At 39.9% G+C, this 23,969-nt stretch overlaps 1 protein-coding gene across 1 annotated transcript in view; it reads left to right on the top strand.

Moving 5' to 3' along the window:
* Window positions 1–23,969, top strand: part of LOC128687214 (SH3 domain-binding protein 1) — a 165,697-nt gene that overhangs the window by 113,888 nt on the left and 27,840 nt on the right. Inside the window, exons 2-4 of the mRNA XM_070098468.1 lie at window positions 3,005–3,143; window positions 9,799–9,893; window positions 21,804–21,960. Of these exons, the coding sequence (XP_069954569.1) occupies window positions 3,005–3,143; window positions 9,799–9,893; window positions 21,804–21,960 (391 nt within the window). The remainder of the gene's footprint in view (window positions 1–3,004; window positions 3,144–9,798; window positions 9,894–21,803; window positions 21,961–23,969) is intronic.

Raw genomic sequence — 23,969 nt, 5'->3', positions numbered from 1 at the left:
CTTCTATATGCGGGTTATTTATGTATGGATCAGTCTGATTGACCAGGCTAGCACCAGACAAGCCTGGACCATAGCCATTCTCTGGGTGTAGAAAAACTCGGAACTCATCAAAGGTAAAGGTAACTCGATATGGGAAATGATCCATTCAAATCGACGAATGAGAACTCAAGAGATTGGTATGATGCTTGGGGTAAGGTTATTTTAAATGCCGAACTAATAGGATGTGACGCATCTTTAAGGAAATACAAGATTAGTGATGTAATCAGTAGCGAGTGACTTGTGTAAGAGATAAGATTAAAATATAAGGAATACATGCCGTACTTTATTGTAATTGATGGTATCGATGTGCACATGACAAAAATGCAAGAATGTAACTTTTTCTTTTGTTTGTATCGAGGAATAATAGTAATGAATAATTTGGAATGTGTGCACTTGCCGAGTTGTACTCAATGTGGCCTCACCTCTTCAGCTACAGTCTCTCACAGTATTGCTTTCTGAACACTTGGACCCGGTCATCTTCATTACTTTTGAAATGAATATGGTTAGCTGTGTGTGCGTAAGTTTATTCAGGTATAGGTACACGTAAATACAGTTACATAAATTATCATACATGGCAGCACATGCGTAGATTACCTAGGGTGACCCCAAAATGTCAAAGTGACTTATTTCCATTGGGGTGTTGGGGTGTGTGTATATGCACTCATTTATATGAAGTTGCAGAGGCCTAGTCACAGCTCCTGGCCCTGCCTCTTTGCTGGTTTCTACTAGGTCCACTCTCCCTGCCCCAAGAGCTTTTTCACACCTTTTCTTAAAGATATATAAGGATCCTGCCCTCACTACATCACTCCAGAATGTTCCACTTCCTGACAACTCTAAGGCTGAAACACTTCTTATCCCTGTGACTCATCTGAGTTTTTAACTGCCACAATTGTGACTCCTTGTTGCTGTGTCCCATCTCTGAAACATTATCTTCCTGTCCACCTTGCCAATTCCTCTCAGTATTTTATACATCATTATGATGTCCCCCCTATCCCTCCTATCCTCCAATGTGGTCCAGTTGATTTCCCTTAACCTCTCCTCGTAGGACATACCCCTTAGTTCTGGGACTAGTCTTGTTGGAAACCTTTGTACTTTCTCTAATTTCTTGACCAGGTGTGAGTTCCATACTGATACTGCATACTCCAGTATGGACCTTGATGGACATAGTGTACATTGTCTTAAATGACTCCTTACTCAACTGTTGAAACTCTATTCTTAGTTTTCCCAGGTGCTCATATACTGCAGCAGTTATTTGGTTGATATGCGCCTCAAGTGTGCTCGGTATGATACTCACTCCAAGGTCCTTTTCCTTGAGTGAGGTTTGCAGCCTTTGGCCCCCCGTAGTCTGTACTCTGTCTATGGTCTTCTTTGACCATCCCCAATCTTCATAACTTTGCACTTGTTGGAGGTTAAACTCCAGGAGTCAGTTGTTGGATCAGGCTTGCAGCTGTTTCAGATCCCTTTGTAGTCCTACCTGATCCTCATCCATTTGAATTTTCTGCATTAGCTTCACATTGTCTGCAAACAAGGACACCTCTGAATCTGTACCTTCTGTCATGTCATTCACATGTTGCAGAAACAGCATTGACCCTAGGACTGACTTGTGGAACCCCCACTTGTCACATATGCCCACTCTGACACCTCGTCACCTACGCCCACTCTGACACCTCATCACATACCGTCACTCATCACAATACCATCAGGTGTTCACTGATCCATTGCAGTGCTTTTCCTGTTATTCTTGCCTGCTCCTCTAGCTTTTGCATTAATCTCTTGTGTGGAACTAACGCACACTCTTTTTGAGAGCAAGCAAGCGAGCAAACATGCTATTATACCTGCTCTTAAAACTAAGCATTGAGCCTGCCTCTACTTCTTCATGCTTCTGCTTCTGCTTTTGCTTCTGCTTCTGCTTCTGCTTCTGCTTCTGCTTCTGCTTTCCAGTCATCCTGAGACTTAAGAAATGTTTCTTGACATCCTTGTATCTTATCCGTGTCTTTAACTTCCAGTTGTGCCCCAGAGCACTTGTTTTCTGCCTTTCAAATAGTCTCTCCCTTTCTGCCCCATTGATTTCTCTTGAGTATTTTGTATGTTGTTATTGTCTCCTGTAGTCTTTCAGTCCTTTTGGTAAAATCAGCCACACATTTTTCTCATTTCTGGATGTTTTGATATTCAGTTGTCATGGTACTTGTATGTAAAGTTGTAAATGACAACAAAAAAGTCTAAAGGAAAATTCTGTATAATTAACATATGTGAAGCATTTTTTTTAACACACCAGCCATCTCCCATTCCCATCAAAATAAGGTGGCCAAACAAACAAAAGATATTCACTATCATTTACTCAGCAGCCATTTTGCTAGAAGTGTGCAGACATCACAATTCAAATGGGCCTCCAAGCAACAACCTTCCCATACTTCCTTCTATTTACAGTCACTGTAATTTCCATCTCCAGGGATTGACACATGTAGCATATGTCTTCAGAAGTGATCAACATTTCAAGGCATCTGAAATATCTGAAGAATCTGTAGGTGTTAGTGATATTGATATATGTAAATTTTTTAGCTTATTAAGAATATTGACATTTAGGAATACAAGAGAGCCTGGCTTTACAGTGCTTCACTTTACACCGTTTTGCTGATGCAACGGTTTTCAATTATACTCATTCTTCATTTATTCAGGCTTCTTACAATAAAAATATTCACCACTCGCTATAAGCTAAGGACAAAAATATTTTAAGGTAAGTATTGTGTGTACTGTATATGCATATTTTAGGCCTAGTTCTAGTGTTCACTCAATATGTGATACTGTAAATATGTTATCAGGCTTTTATATGCATTTGAAAGTGAAAAAAAGGCTATGTTTCACTTTACAGCAATTTTCCATTTACAGCAGTAACCTGGAACCTAACTTGCTGTATAAGTGGGGCCCTCCTGTACAGTATATCTAATGATTGATGGCAACATTTCAGGAGTGACCGGACAGATGTAGTGGGTGAGCTTCGAACTGCAGAGGAGCAGGTTGAGGAGCTGCGGTTACTATGTGAAGCTTACACCAGATCGCTTGAAAAATGTCTTCACACGCACACCACTGCCGACGAGAAGAAGTTGGTTAGTAAAAGTGCATGGATCACTACCACCACCATCAGCATCATCATCATCATCATCATCACCATCATCATCACTATTATCACCATCAGTCATCACCATCATTATCATCATCATCACAAGGAATATGGTGAAAAGTGACTCGAGGGGGATTTAGGTGATATAATTTTTTCTGTTATGTAATATGCCTTTTGCCTGTACATAGTATTATATGTAGTTATCAATACAGTGGACCCCCGATTAACGATATTTTTTCACTCAAGAAGTATGTTCAGGTGCCAGTACTGACCGAATTTGTTCCCATAAGGAATATTGTGAAGTAGATTAGTCCATTTCAGACCCCTAAACATACACGTACAAACGCACTTACATAATTGGTCGCATTCGGAGGTGATCGTTATGCGGGGGTCCACTGTATGGTTATTTTAGCGGTTTGTTTAACGTCCATCAAAGAGATGCCTACCTGTCATCTTGAGCTTTTCTAGGCCGTGAATACTGTAATTCAATACCTATAATAATTTGCTTCTGCTCACACATTGTGTATAAATACTATAATAGATTTTCTTATTCTACCAGTTTTGTTTCTCACCCTTCAGAGAGGTATGTCTGTATGTAGGTGCATCTAGAAGAGTACATCATATTGTCTTCTCTCTCACTGTTGAAACACACCCACAAATACAGTGTAATGCAGTTCTTTATTGACAGTGTTTCATGCACTTGGAAGACTTTTTTATCTCTTCCACTTACATTACACAGACCTGAACCACATCCTCAGCGTGACTTGACTTGCCTGGCTGCCTTCTTAACACTCAACAAAATTACAACCTTTTTTTTTTTTTTCTTCAACAAATCGGCCGTATCCCACCAAGGCAGGGTGGCCCAAAAAGAAAAATGAAAGTTTCTCTTTTTAAATTTAGTAATTCATACAGGAGAATACTCCTGGCATTTTAGTCGCCTCTTACAACACGCATGGCTTACGGAGGAAGAATTCTGTTCCACTTTGACATGGAGATAAGAGGAAATAAACAAGAACAAGAACTAGTAAGAAAATAGAAGAAAACCCAGAGGGGTGTGTATATATACAGTGGACCCCGGTTAACGATATTTTTTCACTCCAGAAGTATGTTCAGGTGCCAGTACTGACCGAATTTGTTCCCATAAGAAATATTGTGAAGTAGATTAGTCCATTTCAGACCCCCAAACATACACGTACAAACGCACTTACATAAATACACTTACATAATTGGTCGCATTCGGAGGTAATCGTTATGCGGGGGTCCACTGTATATGCTTGTACATGTATGTGAAGTGTGGCCTAAGTGTAAGTAGAAGTAGCAAGACATACCTGAAATCTTGCATGTTTATGAGACAGAAAAATGGACACCAGCAATCCTACCATCATGTAAATCAATTACAGGCTTTCATTTTACACTCACTTGGCAGGACGGTAGTACCTCCCTGGGCGGCTGCTGTCTACCAACCTACTACCTAGGAAAATTAAACTTATGCTCTGTTAATTTTCTTTCATGTCATCTTTTTGCCTAGAGTTGTGTTGACTGTGCCCAGTATCAACCTGTAGGTCTTGTGTTACATGCACCCAAGTTTGGGTGCCTAGAATATTTTGATATTACATAGTTTTAGTGCTAGATAAATAAATTTAAGCCATGTGGATAATTGGTTACTAAGCAGAGCCTTTTAGGTAATACAGTAGAATGATACAGTATTCTTAATTTGTGGACATGTATTTATGGAAGAGGCCCTTGACTCAATTTATCTTGAAATTGTTGAGGATGTCACTGAGGTATCAGTGTGCACTATAAAAAAAACTTTGGCTATCAAGAAAACTTAAGAATTTTACAGTGGCCATAGTGGTGAATATCATAGATGAATTAAGAACAAAAATACCAAACTCTTGTTAAGTTTTTTGTTCATTTTTTTTATTTATAAACATGTTTCTTCTTGTTTGGTGTTCCAAAAAAGAAGAAATGCTTTCATAAAGTTTTTCTACTTTTCACATCTAGGTAGTAGGTTGGTAGGCAGCAACCACCCAGGGAAGTACTACCGTCCTGCCAGATGACTGTGAAACAGAAACCTGTAACTGTTTTGCATGATAGTAGGATTGCTGGTTTCTATTTCTGTCTCATAAACATGCTAGATAACAGGGATATCTTGCTACTCCTACTTACACTTTGGTCACACTTCACAGACACGCACATGCATATATATATATACATACATCTAGGTTTTTCTCCTTTTTCTAAATAGCTCTTGTTCCTCTTTTTTTCCTCTATTGTCCATGGGGAAGTGGAAAAGAATCTTTCCTCCGTAAGCCATGCGTGTCGTATGAGGCGACTAAAATGCCGGGAGCAATGGGCTAGTAACCCCTTCTCCTGTAGACATTTACTAAAAAAGAGAAGAAGAAAAACTTTATAAACTGGGATGCTTAAATGTGCGTGGATGTAGTGCGGATGACAAGTAACAGATGATTGCTGATGTTATGAATGAAAAGAAGTTGGATGTCCTGGCCCTAAGCGAAACAAAGCTGAAGGGGGTAGGGGAGTTTCGGTGGGGGGAAATAAATGGGATTAAATCTGGAGTATCTGAGAGAGTTAGAGCAAAGGAAGGGGTAGCAGTAATGTCGAATGATCAGTTATGGAAGGAGAAAAGAGAATATGAATGTGTAAATGCAAGAATTATGTGGATTAAAGTAAAGGTTAGATGCGAGAAGTGGGTCATAATAAGCGTGTATGCACCTGGAGAAGAGAGGAATGCAGAGGAGAGAGAGAGAGATTTTGGGAGATGTTAAGTGAATGTATAGGAACCTTTGAACCAAGTGAGAGAGTAATTGTGGTAGGGGACCTGAATGCTAAAGTAGGAGAAACTTTTAGAGAGGGTGTGGTAGGTAAGTTTGGGGTGCCAGGTGTAAATGATAATGGGAGCCCTTTGATTGAACTTTGTATAGAAAGGGGTTTAGTTATAGGTAATACATATTTTAAGAAAAAGAGGATAAATAAGTATACAAGATATGATGTAGGGCAAAATGACAGTAGTTTGTTGGATTATGTATTGGTAGATAAAAGACTGTTGAGTAGACTTCAGGATGTACATGTTTATAGAGGGGCCACAGATATATCAGATCACTTTCTAGTTGTAGCTACACTAAGAGTAAAAGGTAGATGGGATACAAGGAGAATAGAAGCATCAGGGAAGAGAGAGGTGAAGGTTTATAAACTAAAAGAGGAGGCAGTTAGGGTAAGATATAAACAGCTATTGGAGGATAGATGGGCTAATGAGAGCATAGGCAATGGGGTCGAAGAGGTATGGGGTAGGTTTAAAAATGTAGTGTTAGAGTGTTCAGCAGAAGTTTGTGGTTACAGGAAAGTGGGTGCGGGAGGGAAGAGGAGCGATTGGTGGAATGATGATGTGAAGAGAGTAGTAAGGGAGAAAAAGTTAGCATATGAGAAGTTTTTACAAAGTAGAAGTGATGCAAGGAGGGAAGAGTATATGGAGAAAAAGAGAGAGGTTAAGAGAGTGGTGAAGCAATGTAAAAAGAGAGCGAATGAGAGAGTGGGTGAGATGTTATCAACAAATTTTGTTGAAAATAAGAAAAAGTTTTGGAGTGAGATTAACAAGTTAAGAAAGCCTAGAGAACAAATGGATTTGTCAGTTAAAAATAGGAGAGGAGAGTTATTAAATGGAGAGTTAGAGGTATTGGGAAGATGGAGGGAATATTTTGAGGAATTGTTAAATGTTGATGAAGATAGGGAGGCTGTGATTTCGTGTATAGGGCAAGGAGGAACAACATCTTGTAGGAGTGAGGAAGAGCCAGTTGTGAGTGTGGGGGAAGTTCGTGAGGCAGTAGGTAAAATGAAAGGGGGTAAGGCAGCCGGGATTGATGGGATAAAGATAGAAATGTTAAAAGCAGGTGGGGATATAGTTTTGGAGTGGTTGGTGCAATTATTTAATAAATGTATGGAAGAGGGTAAGGTACCTAGGGATTGGCAGAGAGCATGCATAGTTCCTTTGTATAAAGGCAAAGGGGATAAAAGAGAGTGCAAAAATTATGGGGGGATAAGTCTGTTGAGTATACCTGGCAAAGTGTATGGTAGCGTTATTATTGAAAGAATTAAGAGTAAGACGGAGAATAGGATAGCAGATGAACAAGGAGGCTTTAGGAAAGGTAGGGGGTGTGTGGACCAGGTGTTTACAGTGAAACATATAAGTGAACAGTATTTAGATAAGGCTAAAGAGGTCTTTGTGGCATTTATGGATTTGGAAAAGGCGTATGACAGGGTGGATAGGGGGGCAATGTGGCAGATGTTGCAGGTGTATGGTGTAGGAGGTAGGTTACTGAAAGCAGTGAAGAGTTTTTACGAGGATAGTGAGGCTGAAGTTAGAGTATGTAGGAAAGAGGGAAATTATTTCCCAGTAAAAGTAGGCCTTAGACAAGGATGTGTGATGTCACCGTGGTTGTTTAATATATTTATAGATGGGGTTGTAAGAGAAGTAAATGCGAGGGTCTTGGCAAGAGGCGTGGAGTTAAAAGATAAAGAATCACACATAAAGTGGGAGTTGTCACAGTTGCTCTTTGCTGATGATACTGTGCTCTTGGGAGATTCTGAAGAGAAGTTGCAGAGATTGGTGGATGAATTTGGTAGGGTGTGCAAAAGAAGAAAATTGAAAGTGAATACAGGAAAGAGTAAGGTTATGAGGATAACAAAAAGATTAGGTGATGAAAGATTGGATATCAGATTGGAGGGAGAGAGTATGGAGGAGGTGAATGTATTCAGATATTTGGGAGTTGACATGTCAGCGGATGGGTCTATGAAAGATGAGGTGAATCATAGAATTGATGAGGGGAAAAGGGTGAGTGGTGCACTTAGGAGTCTGTGGAGACAAAGAACTTTGTCCTTGGAGGCAAAGAGGGGAATGTATGAGAGTATAGTTTTACCAACGCTCTTATATGGGTGTGAAGCATGGGTGATGAATGTTGCAGCGAGGAGAAGGCTGGAGACAGTGGAGATGTCATGTCTGAGAGCAATGTGTGGTGTGAATATAATGCAGAGAATTCGTAGTTTGGAAGTTAGGAGGAGGTGCGGGATGAGGTGGTTCGGACATGTGGAGAGAATGGAACGAAACAGAATAACTTCAAGAGTGTATCAGTCTGTAGTGGAAGGAAGGCGGGGTAGGGGTCGGCCTAGGAAAGGTTGGAGGGAGGGGGTAAAGGAGGTTTTGTGTGCGAGGGGCTTGGACTTCCAGCAGGCATGTGTGAGCGTGTTTGATAGGAGTGAATGGAGACAAATGGTTTTTAATACTTGACGTGCTGTTGGAGTGTGAGCAAAGTAACATTTATGAAGGGGTTCAGGGAAACCGGCAGGCCGGACTTGAGTCCTGGAGATGGGAAGTACAGTGCCTGCACTCTGAAGGAGGGGTGTTAATGTTGCAGTTTAAAAACTGTAGTGTAAAGCACCCTTCTGGCAAGACAGTGATGGAGTGAATGATGGTGAAAGTTTTTCTTTTTCGGGCCACCCTGCCTTGGTGGGAATCGGCCAGTGTGATAATAATAATAATAATAATTTATACAGGAGAACAGGGTTAGTCATGGTAAATATCTTCATTTATTATCCAAATATTTTCATTCTTTATCCAAACATTTTGTAGTCTAAAATTCTATCATCAAAATAGCTAGTTTACTAATCAGAGTCATAAAATATAAAATATGACTAGTAGGTACACAAATAAAACTGACACTTAAAATATCTAACCTATCATTTCTACTGACACAGCTTTACACTCATTAATCAAAATATATTGTTGGAACTGTTCACGACATTTCTTCAATACTATCAGCAATATGCCTTTGGTTATGCTGGTTAGTGGGGTTTAAAGTTTGTTGACTACATGAGGATGCCCGGTCAAATTTATATTAATCTAAAATGGGTTAAAGTAAACTCTCAGTATGTATACAACGAAAGACACTAACTTGTCAGTGTATGCCTTTGTATCCAGTAAATCGGTATAGTGTTGTTGCACGTGTGTCTTAATCTTCAAATCTGTATAGTATACTACTGTTTCTCCATTTGATTTTATTCCCTACAAGTATATAATCAAAAGGATGTCTCATGAAATTGTAATAAGACGATGACAAACCACGGAATGATTGTGGTTTGTACCTATGACAAGTGAGTCCTAAAACTCCAGGCCAGTGTGTCAGCCACCAGGCCAGCAGCCACTGGCCAGTTGAGCCACTAGGCTAGCACTAGGCCTGACCTGGTGTTTCAAGACTCACTTGTGGGCTTTCTCAAGTCACACACGGATCTACCTGGGGTTGGAAGGTACGAGAGTATTTATAGACTATAGAGTATTTATAGACTATAAATACTCTCGTACCTTCCAACCCCAGGTAGATCCGTGTGTGACTTGAGAAAGCCCACTGTGTGGGTGAAACGTTGTCAATAAAGGATCACATTATACTGCATTTGTGTTTATATTTCCATTGTGTCGGTATTTTATACCATTTATTACCACCCTGACCTGGTGTTTCAAGACTCACTTGCCATAGGTTCAAACTCTACCAGTCTCAAAGGGATGGTTTCCTTGACAATTGTTTACACGGCTTGAGTGATAAGGATATACTGTAATGTGTTCTTCATTACAGAGGAAGGTGCCAGAATATCAAGCAGCCGAAACCCTCAAAGAAACACTCAGCTGTCTCCCTCCAGTGGAGAACCCCGAGCACCAGGACCTCCTCAGGTAGGTTAATATATTGAGTTTTTTTTTTTCCAACATACCAGCCATCTCCCACCTAGGCAGGGTGACTCAAAAAAAGAAAAGTGTTTTTTTAACACAACAACTGTCTCCCACTGAGGTAAGGTGGCCTACAAATAAAGAAATGTATTTTTTTTTTTTTTTACATTTACAGTAGACCCTCATATTACATGGTAGTTATGTTCCTGAAAAATGCCGTGTTAGATAAATCTGTGTTATTTAAACTGAAGAACTTATGGGGAAAAATAGGGTTACATTCCTGGGACCCCCCAAAAGCCAAACAACTTTTTTTTAGACATCCAGATCTTACAAAAATGAAAATGATAATGTTGTTGCTTAAGACTACAAATGCAACAGAAATAATAATATTTTCCTTAAATTGTGGTTGCTCGTGCATGTCAATGATAGTGAAGAGAATGGAGATGCATGGTGTGGCCCTACTGGGCTGAGGTGGATGGTTGTTGGTTGTCGGCAGAAGTGGATGGTTAACCCTTAAACTGTCCAAACGTAGATCTACCTTCGCTCATGTAGCGCTCCGAATTTAGATCTACATTTTTTTTCACATAAGAAAGCATGTAAAATCAAATGTAGATCTACGTTCAGAGTGCTACACGAGCGAACGTAGATCTACATTTGGACAGTTTAAGGGTTAAGGTTCTGGTACTAAAGTTGATGGTTGTATTGGAGTGTGCATAAATTCTGTAATGGATCTCTGGCTTCTTTTACCCTGCAGTACATTATACATTATTCCCGAAGCTTGGTACTGCCAGGTTGGAGTCAGAGTCCATTAATGCAACTAGTTTTTTCATCACTTTTCTTGTGTAGTTACACTTGAATGACTTAATAACTCTCTGATCCAGTGGTTGTATTAAAGATGTTGTATTTGGAGGTAAAAAATGCAACTTTTACATGTGGGGTCACATCCAGCAAAGCTTGTGGATGAGTACGGGAATTATCAAGAATGAAGAGAGCCTTGAATGCAAGGTTGTTGCTGTGCAGGTAAAGCTTGACTTCAGGAGTAAAGTGATGCTTAAACCAGTCACTAAATATTTCCTCTGTCATCCATGCTGACTGGTTTGACCTCCAAATTACTGATTAGGTGTTTTTATATACACCTTTCAAAGCACGAGGATTCTTAGAGTGGTAAATAGCCATGGGCTTACACTTGAAATTACCCGACGCATTACCACAAAGGAGCCAGGTGAGGCGATCCTTAGCTGCCTTGAAGCCCCATGCAGCCCCTTGGAGACAGTGGTCTCACCCACAGCCAGGTGGTAGCCAGAGCTAGGGAAATATCCCTTGGGTGAGGCTCCAATTTTTTTTCCCCCTCCCGCAAACCAAACCATGTTAAGTTAATTTTACGAAGTGTTATATAAAATTATGCTGCAATTTTTCAATAGTGTAATAACCAAAATGTGCCAAATAAACATGCTAAATAAATCTGTAGTAATTTATTAAGAAGTGGTTACTAGCCCTTTGCTCCTGGTATTTTAGTCACCTCTTATGACATACATGGCTTACAGAGGAAAGATTCATGTCCACTTTCCCATGGAGTAATACACCAAGTTATTTATTATTATTTATTATCACACTGGCCGATTCCCACCAAGACAGGGTGGCCCGAAAAAGAAAAATTTTCACCATCATTCACTCCATCACTGTCTTGCCAGAAGGGTGCTTTACACTACAGTTTTTAAACTGCAACATTAACACCCCTCCTTCAGAGTGCAGGCACTGTACTTCCCATCTCCAGGACTCAAGTCCGGCCTGCCGGTTTCCCTGAACCCCTTCATAAATGTTACTTTGCTCACACTCCAACAGCATGTCAAGTATTAAAAACCATTTGTCTCCATTCACTCCTATCAAACACGCTCACGCATGCCTGCTGGAAGTCCAAGCCCCTCGCACACAAAACCTCCTTTACCCCCTCCCTCCAACCTTTCCTAGGCCGACCCCTACCCCGCCTTCCTTCCACTACAGACTGATACACTCTTGAAGTCACTCTGTTTCGCTCCATTCTCTCTACATGTCCGAATCACCTCAACAACCCTTCCTCAGCCCTCTGGACAACAGTTTTTGTAATCCCGCACCTCCTCCTAACTTCCAAACTACGAATTCTCTGCATTATATTCACACCACACATTGCCCTCAGACATGACAGCTCCACTGCCTCCAGCCTTCTCCTCGCTGCAACATTCATCACCCATGCGTTAGTAAAACTATACTCTCATACGTTCCCCTCTTTGCCTCCAAGGACAAAGTTCTTTGTCTCCACAGACTCCTAAGTGCACCGCTCACCCCTTTTCCCCTCATCAATTCTATGATTCACCTCATCTTTCATAGACCCATCCGCTGACACGTCCACTCCCAAATATCTGAATACATTCACCTCCTCCATACTCTCTTCCTCCAATCTGATATCCAATCTTTCATCACCTAATCTTTTTGTTATCCTTATAACCTTACTCTTTCCTGTATTCACTTTTAATTTTCTTCTTTTGCACACCAAGTATGTATTGTATATTACAGACATTCAGGAGCAGATTAAGAAAATGCAAGTGGGACTATAGTGCAACATGAAGGCAATATTTTTATTTTTATTCTTTAAATTCTACAGTGTTCTTATTACCCAGACTGGTGTATAATAAATTACAAATAAATTTATTTGAAAGTAAGAATACAGTAACATTTCTTTCGTTCTATTAAAGCACTTTTGTGTGCAGTGGTGCCTTGAGGTCCCTCACACCTGGGAGACCTAAAGGAACTGCTCCTGATATTGCCTTATGATAATCCACTTCTAAACACACTTCTGGGTTTATTCAGTTCCCAACATTGCTTGTTCTTCAGATTTTCTTTTTCACTTAAGGTATACTAAGTATATACATTATCACACCCCATATGTGTTGTCACCTTGGTTATACAGTGGACCCCTGGATATCGGCTAAATCGGATTTCGGTTGCTTTTTTTTTTGGCCAAAATTCTATCCTGGATTTCAGCCGGCAACTCGGAAATCAGCCGTATTGGACACATCTGCCCGCCACGCTGCGTGCGTGAGTCAGTCTGGCTGTGTGTTTCGGTGAGTGAGGAATACTTCACGCATTCATCCAAACTTCTTTCTTCTTTCAACACACTGGCCGTATTCCACCGAGGTGGGGTGGCCCAAAAGGAAAAACAAAAGTTTATCCTTTTACATTTAGTAATATATACAGGAGAAGGGGTTACTAGCCCTTTGCTCCCTGCATTTTAGTCGCCTCTTACAACACGCATGGGTTACGGAGGAAGAACTCTGTTCCACTTCCCCATGGAGGTAAGAGGAAATAAACAAGAACAAGAACTAGAAAGAAAATAGAAGAAAACTCAAAGGGGTGTGTGTATATATATGCTTGTACATGTATGTTGAAAGAATGGGAGAGGCACTGTCAAGAAATTTTAATGAAAATAAGAAAAAATTTTGGAGTGAGTTAAACAAGTTAAGAAAGCCTAGGGAAAGTATGGATTTGTCAGTTAAAAACAGAGTAGGGGAGTTAGTAGATGGGGAGAGGGAGGTATTAGGTAGATGGCGAGAATATTTTGAGGAACTTTTAAATGTTAAGGAAGAAAGGGAGGCGGTAATTTCATGCACTGGCCAGGGAGGTATACCATCTTTTAGGAGTGAAGAAGAGCAGACTGTAAGTGTGGTGGAGGTATGTGAGGCATTACGTAGAATGAAAGGGGGGTAAAGCAGCTGGAACTGATGGGATCATGACAGAAATGTTAAAAGCAGGGGGGGATATAGTGTTGGAGTGGTTGGTACTTTTGTTTAATAAATGTATGAAAGAGGGGAAGGTACCTAGGGATTGGCGGAGAGCATGTATAGTCCCTTTATATAAAGGGAAAGGGGACAAAAGAGATTGTAAAAATTATAGAGGAATAAGTTTACTGGGTATACCAGGAAAAGTATACGGTAGGGTTATAATTGAAAGAATTAGAAGTAAGACAGAATGTAGAATTGCGGACGAACAAGGAGGTTTCAGAGTGGGTAGGGGATGTGTAGATCAAGTGTTTACATTGAAGCATATATGTGAACAGTATTTAGATAAAGGTAGGGAAGTTTTTATTGCATTTATGGATTTAGAAAAGGCATATGATAGTGGATAGAGGAGCAATGTGGCAGATGTTGCAAGTATATGGAATAGGTGGTAAGTTACTAAATGCTGTAAAGAGCTTTTATGAGGATAGTGAGGCTCAGGTTAGGGTGTGTAGAAGAGAGGGAGAATACTTCCCGGTAAAAGTAGGTCTTAGACAGGGATGTGTAATGTCACCATGGTTGTTTAATATATTTATAGATGGGGTTGTAAAAGAAGTAAATGCTAGGGTGTTCGGGAGAGGGGTGGGATTAAATTATGGGGAATCAAATTCAAAATGGGAATTGACACAGTTACTTTTTGCTGATGATACTGTGCTTATGGGAGATTCTAAAAAAAAATTGCAAAGGTTAGTGGATGAGTTTGAGAATGTGTGTAAAGGTAGAAAGTTGAAAGTGAACATAGAAAAGAGTAAGGTGATGAGGGTATCAAATGATTTAGATAAAGAAAAATTGGATATCAAATTGGGGAGGAGGAGTATGGAAGAAGTGAATGTTTTCAGATACTTGGGAGTTGACGTGTCGGAGGATGGATTTATGAAGGATGAGGTTAATCATAGAATTGATGAGGGAAAAAAGGTGAGTGGTGCGTTGAGGTATATGTGGAGTCAAAAAACGTTATCTATGGAGGCAAAGAAGGGAATGTATGAAAGTATAGTAGTACCAACACTCTTATATGGATGTGAAGCTTGGGTGGTAAATGCAGCAGCGAGGAGACGGTTGGAGGCAGTGGAGATGTCCTGTCTAAGGGCAATGTGTGGTGTAAATATTATGCAGAAAATTCGGAGTGTGGAAATTAGGAGAAGGTGTGGAGTTAATAAAAGCATTAGTCAGAGGGCAGAAGAGGGGTTGTTGAGGTGGTTTGGTCATTTAGAGAGAATGGATCAAAGTAGAATGACATGGAAAGCATATAAATCTATAGGGGAAGGAAAGAGGGGTAGGGGTCGTCCTCGAAAGGGTTGGAAAGAGGGGGTAAAGGAGGTTTTGTGGGTGAGGGGCTTGGACTTCCAGCAAGCGTGCACGAGCGTGTTAGATAGGAGTGAATGGAGACGAATGATACTTGGGACCTGACGATCTGTTGGAGTGTGAGCAGGGTAATATTTAGTGAAGGGATTCAGGGAAACCGGTTATTTTCATATAGTCGGACTTGAGTCCTGGAAATGGGAAGTACAATGCCTGCACTTTAAAGGAGGGGTTTGGGATATTGGCAGTTTGGAGGGATATGTTGTGTATCTCTATACGTATATGCTTCTAAACTGTTATATTCTGAGCACCTCTGCAAAAGCAGTGATAATGTGTGAGTGTGGTGAAAGTGTTGAATGATGATGAAAGTATTTTCTTTTTGGGGATTTTCTTTCTTTTTTTTTGGGTCACCCTGCCTCGGTGGGAGACGACCGACTTGTTGAAAAAAAAAAAAAAAAAAACATGTATGTGTAGTGTGACCTAAGTGTAAGTAGAAGTAGCAAGATGTACCTGAAATCTTGCATGTTTATGAGACAGAAAAAAGGACACCAGCAATCCTACCATCATGTAAAACGATTACAGCTTTCGTTTTACATTCACTTGGCAGGATGGTAGTACCTCCCTGGGCGGTTGCTGTCTACCAACCTACTACCTAGGATTCGTCCAAACATTTCATTATAATCCATTGTTTTTTGTGGTTGTTTATTGAGTGCTACTTTGAAATGGGCCACCATGGGCCCTAAGAATGTGAGAAACACTATAGAATTCAAGAAAGAAATTGTAGCATAGTACGAAAGTGGTGTACATGTGCTCGAGCTTGCCAGGGGGGTGCAAAGTTTTGTGGAGAAATATCACCCTGACCAAACTGAAACAAGCCATGTCTGCAACATGTTCAGTGACAAAACCTTGTCCCACTTCCAGCAAATCTTCAAGAGATGTCAGAAACAGACCTCTATGGACAGTTTTTTTTTGTGTGACGGGTGCAGTGACTCTCAAGCTGATCCTAGTGCCAGTAAAAGACAAAGAAGGGAAGTAACCCCAGATAGGGACTTGATACGTGAAGGCCTTATGGAGGGGGTTTCCCTTCCAAACAATAATCAGTTCTCCCTCTCTCCTCCTTGTCTTCCATACGCCAACAAGAATCTTCAGTAAAGGTAAATGTGATGTTAAATGTTCATTTATCCATTTCATTTGTCATTTTATTTAGTTCTCTTTGTTCTGTGTATGTAAAACTATAGTTAATCTTTAAAAAAATGTTTTTTTTTTGTTTATATTTTTGGGTGTCCGGAACGGATTAATTGTATTTACGTACATTAATTCTTATGGGTAATATTACTAAGGTTTTCGGCCTTTTCGAATTTAGGCTGACCTTCTGGAATGGATTACGGCCGAAATCCGGGGTTCCACTGTACTGTACTAACACTACACTTTAGTATAAGGAAACTGTTATACAAATAATTGATTTCTGCAGTGTACAAATATGTAGTTTACACATAATAAAATACATTGGAACCTCTATGTACGAGTGCATCCACATGCAAGTTTTTCCAGATACAAGCAGTTGCTCTGTCGATTTTTGCTTCCAGGCACGAGCGAAATTTCCAGATGCGAGTGGGCCTCAAGGGAGGTTCCTTGACGCTGGTGAGGGTTCTTGCTCTTCTAGGGAATTGGATCTCAGTTGTTTGTTGGACGGTCTTATTGAAACTTAGGCAATATATGATGGAAAGATGCTTCTTAACGTACACCAAAAATGAAAGAAATTGGACCATAAATAACGGAGTTCACGTCTCAGCCATTAGCCTCCCCTTACCAGTATATTTTCATGTGGTTTTTATGGTTGTATTCTTGTTTTTTTTTTGTTTTTTTTTGTTTCATTTGATAGAATAGAAGATATACTACAGAAATAGATATGATTTTGATTGGTTTCACGAAAAGTACCTTGAAATTGAGCTTGATTCTTTGGCAATTTTCAAAAGTAAACAAATGACGTCACCGTCCAATACCTGTCTGACTGGCACTGCCCCTCGACCTTCACATATTGGAAAGCTCTTCAACATGCTAGCAAAAGTGGGAGCAGACATCAGGAGGTAGCAGTGACAGACAACATGAAGCAGCAGTGGCAGACAACATGTAGCAGCAGTGGCAGACATCATGTGGTAGCAGTGGCAGACAACACGAAGCAGCAGTGGCAGATGACATGAGGTAGCAGTGGCAAATGACTTGAAGCAGCAGTGGCAGACAACATGAAGCAGCAGTGGCAGACATCATGAGGTAGCAGTGGCAAACAACATGAAGCAGCAGTGGCAGACAACATGAAGCAGCAGTGGCAGACAACATGAAGCAGCAGTGGCAGACATCATGAAGCAGCAGTAACAGACAACATGAAGCAGCAGTGGCAGACAACATGAAGCAGCAGTGGCAGACAACATGAAGCAGCAGTGGCAGACATCATGAGGTAGCAGTGGCAGACAACATGAAGCAGCAGTGGTAGACAACATGAAGCAGCAGTGGCAGACAACATGAAGCAGCAGTGGCAGACAACATGAAGCAGCAGTAACAGACAACATGAAGCAGCAGTGGCAGACAACATGAAGCAGCAGTGGCAGACATGAAGCAGCAGTGGCAGACAACATAAAGCAGCTGTGGCAGACAACATGAAGTAGCCCTATAAACCCCAACAACAATGGCTGCTGTCACCACCACTAGCACATACGTAATGATGTGTACTTTATTCATTTTAGTGTATATATCATGTTTCTATGTTATTAATATTGTTTGTCATATTAGGTGAATTATGATAGATAAATAAGCCGTAGAGTTGATATTAGGGAAATTATTGAAGTATTTTGTCATGGCTGGAATTCCACTGGAACAAATTAATTCCATTTCAATTAATTTAAATGAGGAAAATTGATTCAGCAAATGAGCAAATCCAGACGTGAGCAAGATCACGGAACGGATTAAACTTGTAAGTAGAGGTTCCACTGTATAGCTAGGTACAAAAGAAAGCCACTAACGTGCAGTCATTTTGGGCAGAGCCACTAGCATGTGGTACATTTTGGGCAGAGCCACTAGCACGCAGTGCATTTTGGACAGAGCCACTAGCATACAGTGCATTTTGGACAGAGCCACTAGCACGCAGTGCATTTTGGGCACAGCCACTAGCATGTGGTGCATTTTGGACAGAGCCACTAGCATGCATTGCATTTTGGACAGAGCCACTAGCACACAGTGCATTTTGGACAGAGCCACTTGCACGTGGTGCATTTTGGACAGAGCCACTAGCATGCAGTGCATTTTGGACAGAGCCACTAGCACGCGGTGCATTTTGGACAGAGCCACTAGCACGCGGTGCATTTTGGACAGAGCCACTAGCATGCTGTACATTTTGCACAGAGCCACTAGCACGTGGTGCATTTTGGACAGGGCCACTAGCATGCGGTGCATTTTGGGCAGAGCCACTAGCATGCGGTGCATTTTGGACAGAGCCACTAGCATGCGGTGTATTTTGGACAGAGCCACTAGCATGCAGTGCATTTTGGGCAGAGTCAGTATCATGTGGTGCATATTGTACTAACAAAATTATGAGTTACATACTTTATGGGGAAACACTAAACCGGTACTGGTCAGTAAGCCTGATTGAAAATAGCGTTCGTGTGTGTCTTGCATTTAGCAGATGGAGGATTGAACCTTCATTGTTCCTTGTACTGAATGACCCACATTGGTTTAGTGCTTGATGTAACTATAATACTAATAGTTCACCTTAGTATCTTTATTAATAACAAAAAAAGGCACAATACCGTGACTGGAACGATACACAAATAACCCGCACATAAAAGAGAAAAACTTATGACGACGTTTCGGTCCGACTTGGACCATTTACAAAGTCACGGGTTATTTGTGTATAGTATCTTTATTGGTTGATAATATCACCTTTATTTTACTGCCCATTACCTCTTTTTGTAGTTTCCAGAGAAGCATTATATTTATGGTGTCTTATTTTGAATTACCAGTAACTGCATAATTTTGAAATTTTAGTTGTAGAACTCACTTAAGTCTGCCTTTCCTTCTGTACCACTCAGGTTCACATTATTTGTTCTCTAGCATCCCCACTTTAGTTGTTCAGTACATTAAACAGCCATCATTAGTGTTATTGATTGTAACTGCTGTATGACATACTTCTCTCACTCACAATGTGTATCCCTTTGGCTATTTAGTACATTAAATATAGTACATCTGTCTTTAGTATCATCTTTTATAACTACTGCACATTATCTGTATCACTTCAGCTTTGAATCTAGTATCATCAGGTGTAACTACAGCACATGTCACACTCCTAAAGAAAATAAGGAAATCAAAATAGGAAGAGTTCAAAGCACAATTAACACCCTTTAATGGACAAGGGTCCATATCTGGGCCTGTATCTCGATAGGTTCTGGATCCTAGACTGAACTCACAATGGGGAACTTATCATCATCTAAGTAACAGATCAGATATTTCTTATGCCGTCTCAAGGAGAGTGAATGTTGAGATGAGATGTGAAGCTGCGAAGTTCCAGAGTTTGGAGCGGGCTGTTCCCAGTTGCTCATAAGTTGAAATAATCATTAGATTCGCTTTCAAAAATCTATAAAAAACTATGAAAGATACTGCAAAAATCACAGGAGTAAAAGGTCTTAGAATGGGCCCATCTCTAATAGAATAAAATCACATTAAATTCCCTCCAGTATTTGTATGGTGGAACATTAAAGGGATGAAAACACACCACAGAGTGCTTGAGAATATTAAGGTATCGTATCTGGAAGCAGCCATGTTGGAGGAAATAGGCTCAAAGAGCATAATAGTATTACTACTGCAGCTGCAAGAAAAATGGCAAGTTGGATAACAAGAACTTTCTAAACATGAGATGGAAAGCCATTGATGATACCATTTAAGGGGTTACCAGTTCTTTAAAAGACAAAAAAACTGAAAGAATGCCTTGCTATGTATAATACATGACCAAACTTTTTGAGAATTTACATGAAAAGAATATAACAAAAGACACAATAAGATTAATCTTTAAAATAGTTGTATAAAAGTTTCCAAACAATTTTTTATGCAACACCATTTTATTGTACAGTACTATATATATGGTACATGCACAGTACACAAGAAACATGAGGTAAAAAAAAAAGAATATAAAATTTGCATTTATTGTAAGATAGAAGAGAAGCTATGATAAATATCTTGATATGGCATAAAGAAGCTCATAAAAAATTTGGAAAACCAAAGGAAATTTTTTTAAGATTGGCAATATGGAGGACAAGAGAGAGAATTTTGTATTATTTACTGTATAAAAGTGGTGTTGAACAAGTTATGCATAACAAACCACACGGGGATGGAAAACTTTAGCTCAAGATTTCCATTTCCACGTGGTTTCTGCATTGTCAAAATTGCCTTTTTGCGACTGTATTACTTAGTTAAGAGTAGTTGATAAACTGAGCTCAAGAAGCAGGATGTGTATATAACTATTGGAAAGTGATAGTTGTTCTTCATCTTTCAACAAACCGGCCATATCCCACCGAGGCAGGGTGACCCTAAAGGAAAAACAAAAGTTTCCCTTTCTAAATTTAGTAATATATATATAGGATAAGGGATTACTAGCCCCTTGCTCCTGGCATTTTAGTTGCCTCTTACAACACGCATACCTTTGATATACCTTTGAAGAGTTTCGAGAGTTTATGGCTTACAGAGGAAGAATTCTGTTCCACTTTCTCATGGAGATAAGAGGAAATAAACTAGAACAAGAACTAGAAGGAAAATAGAAGGAAACCTAGAGGGGTGGGTATAATATGTTTGTACGTGCAAATGTAGCGTGACCTAAGTGTAAGTAGAAGTAGTAAGACATACAGTACCTGAAATCTTGCATGTTTATGAGACAGAAAAAAGACACCAGCAATCCTACCATCATATAAAACAATTACAGGCTTTCGTTTTACACTCACTTGGCAGGACGGTAGTACCTCCTTGGGCAGTTGCAGTCTACCAATCTACTACCTAGAAAGTGATAGTTATGGTAAATTATACGAAGGAGACAGGATACCATAATTATAGCTCTCTACATCTGTACAGCTATTGTTGGCAGTCATATAGAAAAGTAATTGGGAGAACAGTTGGGTGTATCACTACTATTAAAACAGGTTGTGTGTTATAATCATTATAATACTGAAGTGTTATAATGATCATTTTAACACTGTCTTACTGTTCAGTTTTCTCTATCAGATCCTTGTAGGATGAAAAATGACTGTTTGCACTCACTTTCAAAAATCCATAAAAAAACCATGAAAGGTACTGCAAAAATCAGAGCAGTAAAAAGGTCTTAGAATGGGTCAGTCTATAATACTAGCAGCACATCAAAATCTCTCCAGTGTTTGTATGGTGAAACATTAAAGGGTTAAAATACACCAGAGTACTAGAGAATATTGAGGCATTGTATCTGGAGGTAAGCAAGTTGGAGGAGATAAGTTTAAAAAAGATAATAGTATTACTACCACAACTGCGAGAAAAATAGCAAGTTGGACAACGAGAACTTTTTAAACCTTGTACTGATACAGGTCTCTCTTTCTGCATGCATCTTTTAAACTACTATAAGTTGAACATACATATTTCAGCTACAAGATGTTCAGTGAATAATGCATTTAGCTACAACTCTTGGGTAAATGTAATGTTATTACTATGGTGTGAAGATTAGTACTGTAGTTATAATTAAATAGTGCAGTTAATTTTTTTAGTGACTTTTAAGTATAGTTTATGGACCATACTTTGGTTTCAGGAGTGTGGTAGCAAGAGTGGTGGAGGTGCAGCAGGCAATGGGCTTGGATGTGGTGGAGTATGAAGATGCTCTGGACAAGCAGATTTTGGGGCCTCTCGCACACCTCATTAAAGATGAATTTCCCTCCATTGCCAAACAGAAGAAACAACTTAAGCAGGTATGTACAGTGTATGTTGTATGTATGGTAATGAATACTATCTGTTATAGTAATGTTATGAGGATGCAGACAGAGGCAGCTTGGGGTGGTGATCACTACACCAACACATGCTTATTTATCAAATACACAAATAACCCTCACATATAAAGAAACTTATGACAACATTTTGGTCTGACCTGTACCATTAACTAGTCACTATTATGACTATTTAATGGTCCAAGTCTAACTGAAACATCTTCATAAGTTTCTTTCTCCTGTGTGCAGCTTACTTGTGTATTTTTCCAGTCACAGTATTAGGCCTTCTTTGTTTTTTATTTATTGAATACCTTGCACTTCATGTGCTTACATTCACTTATGGATGGAAAGACTGAGAGAGGCCATTGTAGGCTGTGGTTGTTGTGTGTGATACTGTTGTGTCATTTGTATGTTGGATTGATAATTTTTTTTTTTTTTCAACAAGTCGGCCGTCTCCCACCGAGGCAGGGTGACCCAAAAAAGAAAGAAAAACCACAAAAAGAAAATACTTTCATCATCATTCAACACTTTCACCACACTCACACATTATCACTGCTTTTGCAGAGGTGCTCAGAATACAACAGTTCAGAAGCATATACGTATAAAGATACACAACATATCCCTCCAAACTGCCAATATCCCAAACCCCTCCTTTAGAGTGCAGGCATTGTACTTCCCATTTCCAGGACTCAAGTCCGACTATATGAAAATAACCGGTTTCCCTGAATCCCTTCACTAAATATTACCCTGCTCACACTCCAACAGATCGTCAGGTCCCAAGTATCATTCGCCTCCATTCACTCCTATCTAATACGCTCATGCACGCTTGCTGGAAGTCCAAGCCCCTAGCCCACAAAACCTCCTTTACCCCCTCTTTCCAACCCTTTCGAGGACGACCCCTACCCCTCCTTCCTTCCCCTATAGATTTATATGCTTTCCATGTCATTCTACTTTGATCCATTCTCTCTAAATGACCATACCACCTCAACAACCCCTCTTCTGCCCTCTGACTAATGCTTTTATTAACTCTACACCTTCTCCTAATTTCCACACTCCGAATTTTCTGCATAATATTTACACCACACATTGCCCTTAGACAGGACATCTCCACTGCCTCCAACCGTCTCCTCGCTGCTGCATTTACCACCCAAGCTTCACATCCATATAAGAGTGTTGGTACTACTATACTTTCATACATTCCCTTCTTTGCCTCCATAGATAACGTTTTTTGACTCCACATATACCTCAACGCACCACTCACCTTTTTTCCCTCATCAATTCTATGATTAACCTCATCCTTCATAAATCCATCCGCCGACACGTCAACTCCCAAGTATCTGAAAACATTCACTTCTTCCATACTCCTCCTCCCCAATTTGATATCCAATTTTTCTTTATCTAAATCATTTGATACCCTCATCACCTTACTCTTTTCTATGTTCACTTTCAACTTTCTACCTTTACACACATTCTCAAACTCATCCACTAACCTTTTCAATTTTTTTTTTTAGAATCTCCCATAAGCACAGTATCATCAGCAAAAAGTAACTGCGTCAATTCCCATTTTGAATTTGATTCCCCATAATTTAATCCCACCCCTCTCCCGAACACCCTAGCATTTACTTCTTTTACAACCCCATCTATAAATATATTAAACAACCATGGTGACATTACACATCCCTGTCTAAGACCTACTTTTACCGGGAAGTATTCTCCCTCACTTCTACACACCCTAACCTGAGCCTCACTATCCTCATAAAAACTCTTTACAGCATTTAGTAACTTACCACCTATTCCATATACTTGCAACATCTGCCACATTGCTCCTCTATCCACTCTATCATATGCCTTTTCTAAATCCATAAATGCAATAAAAAGTTCCCTACCTTTATCTAAATACTGTTCACATATATGCTTCAATGTAAACACTTGATCTACACATCCCCTACCCACTCTGAAGCCTCCCTGCTCATCCGCAATCCTACATTCTGTCT

The sequence above is a fragment of the Cherax quadricarinatus genome, chromosome 62, assembly GCF_038502225.1.
Source record: "Cherax quadricarinatus isolate ZL_2023a chromosome 62, ASM3850222v1, whole genome shotgun sequence".
Lineage (NCBI taxonomy): Eukaryota > Metazoa > Arthropoda > Malacostraca > Decapoda > Parastacidae > Cherax > Cherax quadricarinatus.
The sequence above is the reverse complement of the archived record's forward strand: the minus strand, read 5'-3'. Positions and strand labels throughout refer to the sequence as shown.